At 40.0% G+C, this 13,608-nt stretch overlaps 1 protein-coding gene across 5 annotated transcripts in view; it reads left to right on the plus strand.

The window, feature by feature from the left end:
• Nucleotides 1–13,608, plus strand: part of TMC6 (transmembrane channel like 6) — a 1,104,128-nt gene that overhangs the window by 540,908 nt on the left and 549,612 nt on the right. For all 5 annotated transcript variants that reach the window (XM_044068185.1, XM_044068183.1, XM_044068186.1 and 2 more), the window contains exon 3: nucleotides 4,319–4,467. In XM_044068185.1, the coding sequence (XP_043924120.1) occupies nucleotides 4,319–4,467 (149 nt within the window). The remainder of the gene's footprint in view (nucleotides 1–4,318; nucleotides 4,468–13,608) is intronic.

Raw genomic sequence — 13,608 nt, forward strand, 5'->3', positions numbered from 1 at the left:
GGCCCACAGGATACATACAAATGACCCTTTAAAGACACACCGGTGTTTCAGATGCATGGCTTCTGAATGCTCATTACGTTTTACTTTCACTTTTTAAGCCTTTAGTGGTACATTTGCATTCTCCTCCTCTTCACACACTTAGTTTAGTACTGTAGGATTGCATACAATCTCCCCCTACCCCTATGCTGCAGTTATTTCAGAAAGGTTACATGTAATCTCCTCCCCAGTGCTGGGATAACTGCAGTAAAGTTGCTTAGATTCTCCTGCAGACACCCTGGGGTTATTACTGTAAGGTTATATGCAATCCTGTCAGCAGGTTTACTGTAGTAAGTGTTACACGCATTCCCTTCTCCATCATCATTGGGGGTTACTACACTAAGGTTATGCGTGCTCCCCTCACATTAGGATTACTGCAGTAGGTTTAAGTGCAGTCTGCCTCTACATGCATACGTTAGGATACCACATTACAATTACATGCAGTGTCACCGCATACACACAGAGATTATCACATTAGAGGTAGATGCAGTCTTTCAACACTTTCTGCAGGTAACCAATTTATTTGTGCTATTAATGTTCAGTGATTATCTGTTTTAATTATTATTTGTAATATTTGTTCATTGTTACTTCTCTGTTTTACCAGTTTGTAAAGTGCTTGGGTTCAAACATTTAAGTAAAGATGAAGTTGAACCAGTCATCAGTCTAATCCTCAGATTGTTACTTCCAATTTCTGGTCACTGACACAATAACACATAAATCACTGCCAGCTGATTTTGTGCTATACCATACATTGGGTAGTTAAACTTAATTTTTCATTTCTTTCAGAACTTCTGTAAACACAGATGAAAAATGGCTTTGAATGCCATTATACATCGGGTCACTTATTACTGCTGGTGCTGAGCTCTAGACTCAAGAGTGTTACTAATTTCACCGAGATCTCCCCCATTTTCTTTCTGTCCTCCTGTGGAGGTATAATTCTCAGACTTTAATGAGCCCTCTGTTGCATAGACAGATTTCTGCTTGCACTGTGGCCGATCCTGGTTTGAGAAGCTTTTCAGGTACTGTTGATTTGTCCAGGTCTAGGGAAGAATAAATATGCAGTTATCTATTTACCTTTTTCTGGGGACTGTAGGGGGTTATAAAGTCCCTCCTTGCTTAATAAATCTTTGCTGGAGACATTAGTTTGAAACTCAGGTTGCTTTATACCTCCCAATAACTTTGAGTGTCCTCAGGTTGACTTAGCATGGACTAGGTTTTAGTGTTAGACTTTCAATGAAACCAGTTCTCTCCCAGGTTGTATGCAACTTAAAAATTCTGGATAAGGAGAAGGTGAAACAACATGCAACTGCCAGAGAATGGAATATTTTTTTGCTCCGTAAGTGGCAATTTGAAATGACAAGTGCTGCATGACATTTGTACAGGTACCTTGACTACAAAACCTGTTAAGATGTTTGGGTGCCAAGTACCACTGTGGTAATGTAAGAAAACAGAAATATTGTTAAAAGTTAACAAGAAAGAAGTGTTACGTGTGCAGAAAATGTAACCTCAGTAAGAATAAAAAGCTTAAATGAAGCTTCTAGACTTTTAAAAAAGGCTACAGCAGAAGCAAAATTTAGCCTTGAAGATTTTTATCTCTAATGTCAAAAACAATAATTTTTTATTTTATGTATGTGAACTCACAGACAAAAGTAGTGATATGTGTGGGCCCTTTACTGTGTGCAGTGTGGTTTCTGATTTATAGTTATTGTTGAATACATTCAACATGTATTCTGCTAGAGTTTGTATCGCCTGTCTAACTTCAAGTCGGCATACACACAAGTCCGATATAACTTGCCAAATTATTACTGAAATTATGAAAATCATTAGCAAGAGGGGAAATGAGCATCTAGAATGGGGTTCAACAATTTTTCTGAACCATTTATTTATTTAATTAAGGATGATCTAGTAAAATGTTTTGTAGTTAAATTTAATTCTCTTATTAAATGGTACTGTCCCAAAGGAGTGGCAGTTGTTTCCCATTGCCTCTATCCACAAGTACAAATTACAGACCAATTTGTTTAATATTCAATTGGTATTTACCACTTTTAGATGTTAAACAACATGGATCTGTAGAAGGTCTAACTACTCTTTCCAGTTTAACTGATTTTTATAATCCAGTTAATATAGCTCTTGATGTGGGGCTTGGGGTAATAGTATAATATATTCAGACCTTGCAAAGGCCTTTGATCTTTTAGATCACTCATTCTTGATATCTATGAATTTGAATAACACATTTAACTGTATTACACGATGGGTTGAAAGATGGTTAGATCACACATCCTAAGGTGTTGTTATAGAAGGTTATCAGTCAAACTGGATTTCAATGAATTTAGTTGTACCTCATGGCTCAGTCTTAGGTTCAGTCCTGTTTAACTTATGTTTTGCATCTATTGTAGCTAATTCTAAAGGAAAATAAGTATGTTGATGACACTAAGATTTGTGTTGTAGTGACAAGCAATTCAGATGTTCACTGTCTGAACCAATATTTATAGTAATTAAGCAGATGAATCATTTCATACAGTCTGAACTTCATTGATTGCCTAATCTCATCAGTTTACATTTTTTGCCCAATTTCATTAAATTATTTTTAATGTAGTAACTGGCTCAGTAATTCTTTTGAGTAAAATCATTCAGGACCTTGGATATAAGGATTAATAACATCCTACACTTCACATAAAATGTGATGAGAGCCAGGAGTAGAGAAGGCTTAAAGACTTAGGACTACTATGGTCAGTCTCACCCAGGAAGCCTCCAGTCTTCACTAGCATGAGTTAGCCTAATCTGTCCTATACCAGGAAGCCTCTGGTCCTCACTAGCATGAGTTAGCAAAGTCTGTCCTACACAAGGAAGCCTCCAGTCCTCACTAGCATGAGCTAGCCTAATCTGTTCTATATCAGGAAACCTCCAGTCCTTACTACCATGAGTTAGCCAAATCTGTCCTACACAAGGAAACCTCCAGTCCTCACTAGCATGAGCTAGCCTAATCTGTCCTACATCAGGAAACCTCCAGCCCTTACTAGCATGAGTTAGCCAAGTCTGTCCTACACAAGGAAGCCTCCAGCCCTCACTAGCATGAGTTAGCTTAATCTGTCCTACACAAGGAAGCCTCCGGTCATCACTAGCATGAGTTAGCAAAGTCTGTCCTACACAAGGAAGCCTCTGGCCCTCACTAGCATGAATTAGCCTTATCTGTCCTGTATCAGGAAACCTCCGGTCCTTACTAGCATGAGTTAGCCTAATCTGTCGTATATCAGGAAACTTCCAGTCCTTACTAGCATGAGTTAGCCAAGTCTGTCCTACACAAGGAAGCCTCCAGTCCTCACTAGCATGAGCTAGCCTAATCTGTTCTATATCAGGAAACCTCCAGTCCTCACTAGCATGAGCTAGCCTAATCTGTCCTACATTAGGAAACCTCCAGCCCTTACTAACATGAGTTAGCCAAGTCTGTCCTACACAAGGAAGCCTCCAGCCCTCACTAGCATGAGCTAGCCTAATCTGTCCTACATCAGGAAACCTCCAGTCCTTGCTAGCATGAGTTAGCCAAATATGTCCTACACAAGGAAGCCTCCAGTCCTCACTAGCATGAGCTAGCCTAATCTGTTCTACATCAGGAAACCTCCAGTCCTCACTAGCATGAGCTAGCCTAATCTGTCCTATACTTGAGTGCAACTCTAGTTTATGCGGGTACTCAGACTGTGCTTTGATTATCACAACAGGTGCAGTGAAGATTCACTAAATGTGTCCCATCTTGTAAACACTTAGATTAGCATCATTGATTATAATTTACAGCATAACATATTGTCACTGTAGGGATAAACTCTGCACGTCTGGAAAGCTTTAAACAATGAAATGCTAGAATCTGTAGACATGTTTTTGAACTACATTATTCCAAAATTTAAAAACGGAAGGAGGAAGACATTCGTAAAAATTCTTATGCTGGTATTTGGAATCAGCTTCCAGGATTTATTAAATGATATAATTCTCTCTCAGCACTTAAAGTATTATTGGAAAACTGGGTTGGAGTTCAATATTGTAAAACCAGCACTCTGTGGAGCCTGTGCTTGATGTTGACCCATAGAAGAGGTGTGAATGTAGCATACCATAATCTATGAATCTTTATACAAGTTTTAGCATGGATAGGTTTGTGTATACCTCAGAATAATGTGTTTCATCCAGTCAGTCTCTTCTAGGATATTACCCTAATGATCTGTAGTAGTTTTAATGGGCCGCTATTGCATGAACCAATGCTGCATTGCTAACTGTTAACTCTTTGAATTTCCAGCAAGCGCCTCCTTAGTAGTGAGGATATATCACCATGTGATGAGTCCGTCATACATGACACCTTTAAAACTTTGATCCAAGAACAAAGCAGGCTGTCAGAGGAGGGTTCGGAGATGATCGAAATGGAGCAGATGCAAGACGTGGACAGAGGTAAGTTTCTAGGGGCAATTTTCCAGGTGTTGTATTTAGCTGAGAGATGTAGTACTACAATGTCACTGCACTTGTTCTTTGGTCATTATAGATACATACCTTGTGTGGGATATTGGGTAGCCCATCTCATGGATAATGGCTGACAGTCTAGAGCTGAACACAGTGAACCTAGCTGCATTCTGCTTGGGTAGCTTGAAAGTTGCCACAGAATCTTCAGAAATAGTTTTGTAAAGAAAAGTACTATAGGTGAGGGCAATAAATATGCACTGGGGTCAAAGCATTGGTCCCTGTACTCCCACTTTACTAAGTCAGCTTTGACAGTAGTGCACCAACAGTAGTTTCATTCCATTTTTTCTGCATCACAAATCAGACGACTTATGTGAAGTGCCCATGGAGCTGTGCTTCTGCACATTGATGCGTTGTTAGCAGAAAAGGAAGAGTCTGCAGGGGTTAGAGAAGCAGTAAATGAATATGACAGCTACTGGGTTAAGGGAAACAAATGCAATGCAGACTAATGCTTTATAGTTCATCCTTGGGTAAAATCCTTAATGTGACTTCTGATAGTGTGGTTATTTAAGTTTTCTTTTATTTATCACTTTGCACCCCATTGTATCACTCATTTGTACCTGATCTGCATCTTGACAAATGTTCCTTCTACATTTAGTGGTTTCTGATTGGTTTTAGTAATTTTCTTGGAGCTAAAGATTGAAGTTCCAGTTTACATACAGGATCACTTGCAGTAATGCTGAGATGCAGGTACACTGCAAAGTCACCTGTGCTGTCTCATGTTAGCCCCTGTAAACAAATTAGCATACATTGGGACAAATCCAGCCCCCATAGCTGTATTGGAAGTGTACACCACTGTTATGGATGGAGGCAGTACATATATGTTGGTTGACTAATCACAAAGCAATTATATTTGTGAATTATTAGAGTGTGCCCTTAAGCATAATTATTTTAGATACACACTTGCTCAAAGTTTTCTGGAATTCATTAATTCTAATGCCCTGGACCAACTCATTCTTACCCTACCAGGGGTAGAAACATCCTTGACCTTGTCATTACTAACCTGGGTGACCACTGCTCTACACCAGTAATCAACTCCTCCCGTGTCAGATCTGACCACAACCTAATCTCCATGGATATCCACATCCCACTGTCACCCCCACTAAAGGAAACCACTGTAAAAAACATCACCAAAGCCAATTTTGGACTTCTAAAAATGGCTAACTTCACTACACCCATGCAAATGGAAAATAGGTGCATGACTGCTGAATCATACACCAATGCATTGTATGAGCACATACACAAGTGCATGGAATGGGCCATACCAAACAGAACCAAGATGCTGTCCTCCAAAAAAGGAAGCCAACCTGGTGGTCCCCCACCATAAACAAACTCTACAACAGAAGGAAAAAACTGTTTCAGAAAAGGGTGAAGTCTCAAGACTGGAAAAACTCCCTTGTCAGCCTCAGCAAAAAACTGAAATCCATCATCAAATCCTCTAAAGCTAGCTACGAAAACAAAATTGCTGCAGATTCTAAAGACAACCACAAGGCATTCTATAGTTATGTCAAGAATCTACATGGCAATACTCAGATCTGCTCTGAGTTACAGCACAATGGCAATACATATAAGTAACCAATTGATATTGCCAACATGTTGACTGACAGGTTTAATGCTAATTTTACCCCCAAAGGGCCTATCACAATATCTGAGGAATGCCAAGTTCCTATTATCATGGCTACACAGGTAAAAACCACACTGTCCAAAGCCAAGAATACAGCTTCCATGGGACCTGATAATATCCCTGGCTGTGTTCTAAATGAATTACAAAGTGAACTGGCACCACACCTGAGTACCCTGTTCAATCACAGCCTCATTTCAGGCTTTTTTCCTACCGAATGGCGCACTGCTATGGTCATCCCACTCCACAAAGGGGGAGTGACTACAGACCCTGGGAACTACCCCCCCCCCATTAGCCTGACTAGTCTGATATGTAAGGCTGTGGAGCGCATAATCATGGACCTTATTAATAAGGACATAGGGAATCTGCAAACTCTGGACCCCACACAGTTTGGGTTTGTGAAAGGTAGATCATGACTGCTCAACCTGATAGACTTTTTAGAGTTTGTCACCAGAGCTGTTGGTGAGGGCAAGGTATTTCACACAGCCTACCTAGATCTTGACAATGCCTTTGACACTATTCCTCACAAAGGAATCATAGATAGACTCACTAAACTAGGCATAAACCCCTATGTCATAAGATGGGTTGCCAACTGGCTCACTGATAGAACCCACACTGTGAAAGTAGCAGACTCCAAATCTGACCACTGACCAGTTACAAGTGGTGTCAAACAGGGATCGGTCCTATATCCTCTATTTGGCATCTACTTCCCCGAAGTTCAAGCCAACGCAAAGGGACTCTGGCTGACCAGGTTTGCAGATGATTGCAAGCTGGGAGCCATTATTGATTCTCCAACTGATGTAGACATTCTACAAAAAGGCCTCACTGACACCAATGACTGGTGCCAGAACAATGGCTTTAAGCTCAATGCCAAAAAGTGCATTGTCAGTCCCTTTGGGAAAAATTCGGTGCCCATGAACTACCACCTAGGTGGTAGTCCACTAAACACCGAAGGCGTGGTCCTGAGGACACAGGTTGACAGCAACCTCTCCTTTGATAACCACATTGCTAGTGTAGTCAGATAGTCCTTCTATGTGGCACATCTCAATACAAAAGGTTTCTCATCCAGGAAGAAAGGGGTCATAATCCCTCTCTACTCATCTCTTATTAGACCTGTTATAGAATACAACACCTCATTTGGTATGTACCTCACTAGACCCCCTACCACAACTGGAAAGGCCACAAAAATATTAGACACATGCTCTGTATGGACAGACTCAAAAAAACTCCAGCTATACTCTGTCTCTTATCACCTACTTAAAGGTGATCTCTGCTTGACCTACAAAGCCATGTCTGACCCAGAGCTGCTAGATGTACTACACCTGAATAAATCCCAATCCGTCCATGCCACATGCTCCAGGGACCTAAACCTCATTACCACAATAAACAGAACATGCTGGAGGGACAGGTTCCTAACCCAGAGACTTCCCATACTCTGAAACAAACTTCCCGTTCACTGGCCCTCTTTAAGAGAAATCTTAACAAGTGGATGGGCAATAGGAAGTTCACCCTGAGGATCACTTCAGTGACCTTGCTTGACAGGTGTACTGGGAACTAACTTTGGGTGGCATGATGCCAGGGAATCTTCTTGGGCTAGGCTTATATAGGCTCCAGGGCCATTAGCCTAGTACACACCTATGAACCTATAAAATGATTTCTGTTTGTAAACACAGGGAGCAGCTATGAGGGCTGTGTTTGCCCCAATGTTTGCTAATTTGTGTATGGACAGATTTGAAATGGAATATATCTACCCATGTAGTGGAGAAGGCTTTGAACTGATTGCATATTACAAGTTTATCGATGACCTGATATTTATAGTAAAAATAGAGGAAAAGCATAATAAAGGTATGGATTAGAATTTACATCAGTGTGGGATAAGAATGTTGTTAGCTTTTTGGATATAACCATGTACATTAATAATACGGATGAAATTTGTTCTAAAATATATAGGAAAGTAAAGGCTTCAAATTTCTTGCATGTAGAAAATGATCATTTACAAACATTAATAGATTCAAGCCATACAGTCAGTCAGTGAGGGCAAAAAGGTCACGCACAATGATAGAGCATTTTGTAGAAGAAGTAGTAAGCTTATAATAAAATGCGGGAGTCATGGCTCTTACCATCCCCATAGTGCCTTTTTTAGGCAATGTCACAACAATAAAATCCCTGACGTAAAAATACCCTGTAAAACAACCTCAAGGTTATGCTGCCTAATGCTAGGAGTCTAAACCGGAAACTGCATTCACTGGAAGCAGTCCTCACCCTGGAAGATGCTGACATTTGTGCAGTCACTGAGACCTGGGTTAAGGCTGCAGATGGCACCCCAGCTATACCCAGTTACATTTCCTTCCACATGTTCAGACCACAAACTGAAGTCGTGAGAACTAAAGGAGGTGGTGCATCAATATTCATTAAAGATAAATACACCTCTAGATTGGTTAAACAGCACAATTCCCTTGATTTACTTCAGGTGCAGTTGACAGTGGGTAAGACCCCTCTTCAGGTCATTGCCAGCTATAGGACCTCCTCCATGAATCAGGACATCCACTCAGCCTACTTGGATCTACTTGAGTCAATCAAGATACAACCAAATACCATGGTTTTGGGTGACTTTGATTACCCATCCATAGACTGGGTAAATTGTACTTGTTGTAACTCACTTGCCCAAAGGTTCCTGGACTTCGTTAACTCCAATGCCCTGGATCAGCTGGTTGATACACAAGGGGCTGAAACATCCTGGACCTGGTGCTCATCAACATAGAAGACCACTGCAACATCCCCAGTGTGTGGCCATCACTGGTGAGATGTGACCAAAAATCAGTCTCAAGACCCCCTTTAGCAACAACTAGAGTAAAAACGTCTCCAAGGCCAATTACAACCTCTTACGTGATGGTATAAATAGCTTCATAGCCCCTCCCCCCACTGATGGGACAGACACCTATGCTAACTTATACACCAGTGCTTTGTACAAGCACCTGTACAATTGTATTGACTCTGCTGTACCTGATAGAACCAAAGGAAATAGCTGCTGGACAACTGCTATTAATAGGCTATACAATAGGAGAAAGAAATTGCTGTCTAAGAGCAGGTAGGAATGATATCAAAACTGCAAACACTCCCTCCTCAACTTAAACAATCAAATAAGACTCCTAGTAATGTCCTCCAAAGCTAACTACGAATCCAAATTAGCTTTCCTAACTAAGGATAACCACAAGGCATTCTTTAGTTATATCCATAAACTCAAAGGTAAGACCCAGATTTGTGCTGAACTCCTAGTTAATGGTTCTATGTATGTGTGTGTATGAATATATATATATATATATATATGTGTGTGTGTGTGTGTATATATATATGTGTATATATATATATATATATATATATATATATATATATATATATATATATATATATATATATATATATATGTTTACCATTAAAATTTTGCCGTGCAATTGCACGGCTATGAAGTATTCGAATAACAGATGTTCGAATACTTAATATTTCAGCAGGTTACGTGAGCAAACGTTATAATTGCGAATGGACTGTGCATTCACAATTATAACGTTTGCTCATGTAAAGGGATCGCAGTACAGTGCGGTTAGGGAAATACATCCTTTTCCTCACTGTAGTGCGATCTCGGAGTTGGAATATTAAGTTAGGGGGTGTGGGGGGTGCAGCCGGGCTTTCCCTCTTGCATAAATGGGATTTTAGGCTAGCTAGTTAGGGAGTTAAGGGAAGGAGGGGATTGCTGTTAAGTGTCGAAAATGTCGTGAGCAATATTTTTGACATTAAAAGCTGTTTTCCGACATTAGAGACATTTGGTATTGTGTACTTTCGGCAAAAGACTTCGCTAATAAGTACACTTTTTATTTTTTAATTTTCGAAATTATGATAGTAAACCTATATATGTGTGTGTGTATATATATATATATATATATATATATATAGGTTTACTATTGAATATGCGAATGCACTGTGTTCAAACGGCCACCCCATCGACGCGTTTGCGTGAACCGAAAGCGTGAAAACTGTTCGCTAGCGAAACCCATTCGACGTTCGACATTACCGGCCGCACAACACCTCCACACCCATGCTCCCATGGGTTAGACAGGGGCGAGGTTTTGCCGTTCGTACATTTGGGATTCGGTGTGCTGACGATCGCATTTTCGACTTTGTGCAAGTCGAGTCGCCCATGTAAGGATCGACATTTCAATAGTAAACCATATATATATATATTATATATACAAAACCTGCTGGCTGACAGTTTCAGTGGAAAACTTCACTTCCCTGTCCCCACCACATATACCCCAAAGCATCAGAAGTACATGTCCCCTGCCTAGTATTTCCAAGGAGCAGGTCTTAAATGCCCTCTTCAAGGCCAAAAACACAGCCTGTGTGGGACCAGACAACATCCCAGGCTGTGTTCTACATGGGTTAAAACAGGAATTGGCATCACCATTGAGCACAGTTTTCAATCACAACCTAAGCACTGGCTTCATCCCAGTGAAATGGAAAATGGATACCATCATCTCTTTGCCCAAGGGGGTACATCCACAGACCCCAGGAACTGTAGACCATTTGCCTGACCAGTGTTATCTGCAAGGCCATTGAACAATCATTATGGACCTTATTAACAAAGATATAGGAAATCTCCAAATGCTCGACCCCACCCAGTTTGGCTTTGTCAAGGGGAGATCATGCCTGTTAAACTTGGTGGACTTCTTTGAGACAGTCACCAAAGCCCTAGAAGAGGGCATATCTGAGCATATGGCCTACCTAGACTTAGTCATGGCCTTTGATGCAATCCCCCACTCAGGTATCAGTGATAAACTCACCCAGCTGGATATCAACAGGTATATTGTCAGGCGGGTTGCAAACTGGCTCACTGATGAAATGCATGCAGTCAAAACTAGGAGTCTCCACCTCCTCCAGCAGACCTGTAACCAGTGGTGTTCCACAGGGATTGGTTCTGGGACTCCTACTGTTCAGAATCTACTTCTCCGAAGTGCAGGCTAAAACTGAAGGACTGTGGCTGACAAAGTTTGCTGATGACTGCAAACTGGGAGCAATCATTGAAACTCCTAGTGATGTCAACATCCTGTAAGAAGGTCTTATGCAGACTAATGACTGGTGCCAAAGTCAAGGTCTTAAACTTAATGCAAAAACATGCATTATCATCCCCTTTGGCAAGGGTGATGTTCCTGCAAACTACCACATCACTAGCAATACCCTAAGCACACAGTGGTGAGAGATCTGGGCACACAGGTTGACAGCAACCTCAACTTCAATCACCATGTTTCCACAGTGGTATGAAGGGCATTTTATATTGCTCATCTCATAAGTAAGGGCATTGCCTTCAGAAAAAAAAAGAGGTTATAAACCCCCTGTACTGTTCCTTCATCAGGTCAATAATAGAGTACAATGCTCCCTTTGGTATGTTCCTTTCCAAATACCTGCAGCAGTTGGAGAGACCACAAAGATTCTTTACAAAGAAAATATAGGGTCTTCAAGGTCTGTCTTATACAGACAGACTAAAATCATTGTCAATTTACTCTGTGTCATACAGACTGCTCAGAGGTGACCTGTGCCTTGCATGTAGAACAGTCTCTGTCCCAGCATTGACTGAAATGCTACACATTTGCAAATCAAATTGCACATGGGTCACTCAATCAAAGGACCTTAACCTTGTATATGACATCAACAGAACTTGCTAGAGAGACAGATTTGTCTCACAGATGTTGTCCCACCTTTGGAACACGTTTCCTATTCATGTTAAACAAAGCCCCTCATTAGCCCTATTTAAGCACAATTTGGACGATTGGATGGGTAACCAGAAATTCACCCCGGGGGTTGAACCTGTGTCCCTCTTTGACAGCAGCAGTAGGTGGTGATGATTTTAGTGTCTGCTTGAAACAGACACCCTTGGGAACACAGATTGAACTTAGCTAGGCTGGTAAGGGCCCTGGGGCTGTTAGCCTAATAACCTCCTATGATCCTATGTATATGCAAAAAGGCCATGAATGGGTTTGTCTTTCATATAAAACATGTAAATCTGAAGGTGTTAATTATATATTGAATGTTCATGCAGTAAATTGTATTTAGGTAAAACCAAAAGAGTGGTTAAAAACAGAATATTATAACATATAGGGGACATAAGAACCAAAGAACAGCAAGCCCAGTGGTTAGGCATTTTGTAGAGCAGCGACATAAAGTGACAGATTTAAGATGTATGGTTTTGCTAGAATTTCCGCTGTCTCTAAGATGTAATAAGAAAGAGTGGCTCTTCTAGTCCATATGGACTAAATATGGAAATCATTTGGAAAGTATTTTTGTAAATGGATGTTAATAGGGTATGTCTCTTTAAATGAGCTGTACATAAAGAATGACGGGAATGATGGTCTTCTGTACTTGAAAGGCTGTAGAGCCAAGATGACAGAGTGGAATAAACTGGACAAAGTAGATAAATGTGTTGCATACATGGGGTTAGCAACCAGTATAAAATCGACAAGTGTCAGAAGAAATCACCAGAGTCAAATAATGGCCTGAGCCAATGTATTTTATTAAAAACATGTGTTACTGAGGGTGGCAGTTCCCAGCTTCGTAGTAGCAATATGTAAAAACAAATTACCTTACCTATAGTGTCAGAAGTGAGCTCCTGTAATTTGACCTCTATGACATTCCATAGTCATCTACACTTTTTTGTTCGTTTTTGTAATCAGCTTGAACTGTTATCTTCATCAACCTTCCTAATCTTTAAGCCATCTAATTTCTTTCTGTTTTGTCACATACCTACTTGAACATTTCCCTGGTATCGTGTGATAAGATGTAGGGTATAGTCATTTGAGGTTTTCTTGGTGGTTGGGAGATATTTTTCTTACATAAAATGACTCAGTTTTATAGTCAATCCCTGTGTAATGTTTTATGATAGTTTGCATGTTTGTCTGGTCATGCACACCAGACAATAGTGAATCCAAAAACACACGGAGGAACAAGGACTACGCTGTAGATAAGTTTAATGAACTGACATCCGATAATACAAAGCACTTTTCGTCTCTTACTGTGAAGAGACTTCTTCAGGCAAAGTCACACATGAATTCATACTACTTAAATACTACACCCCTCCCCTAATTAACACTAATTAACACAATTAATTCCACTACAATGAAATGTTAAAAACTTAAACGTAAAAACATAAAAATATGTACAAATATCAACGCTACTTTATACTAAAGTTACATACTTAGATAACCTAGTGAATAAATATATATAATTCATTCACAATGTGTAATACTACTCCCCAATATCAAAAACGCCTGTAATTTAATCAATTATGAAGCTAGGTTAAAATACATGCTAAAAAACATCATGCAATTGAAGAGTTATTACAATAAAAAATAAATAAAAAATATATATGTATATATGTATATATATATATATATATATATATATATATA

The sequence above is a fragment of the Protopterus annectens genome, chromosome 4.part0, assembly GCF_019279795.1.
Source record: "Protopterus annectens isolate FY-2018-M chromosome 4.part0, PAN1.0, whole genome shotgun sequence".
In the NCBI taxonomy this organism is placed as follows: Eukaryota; Metazoa; Chordata; order Ceratodontiformes; family Protopteridae; genus Protopterus; species Protopterus annectens.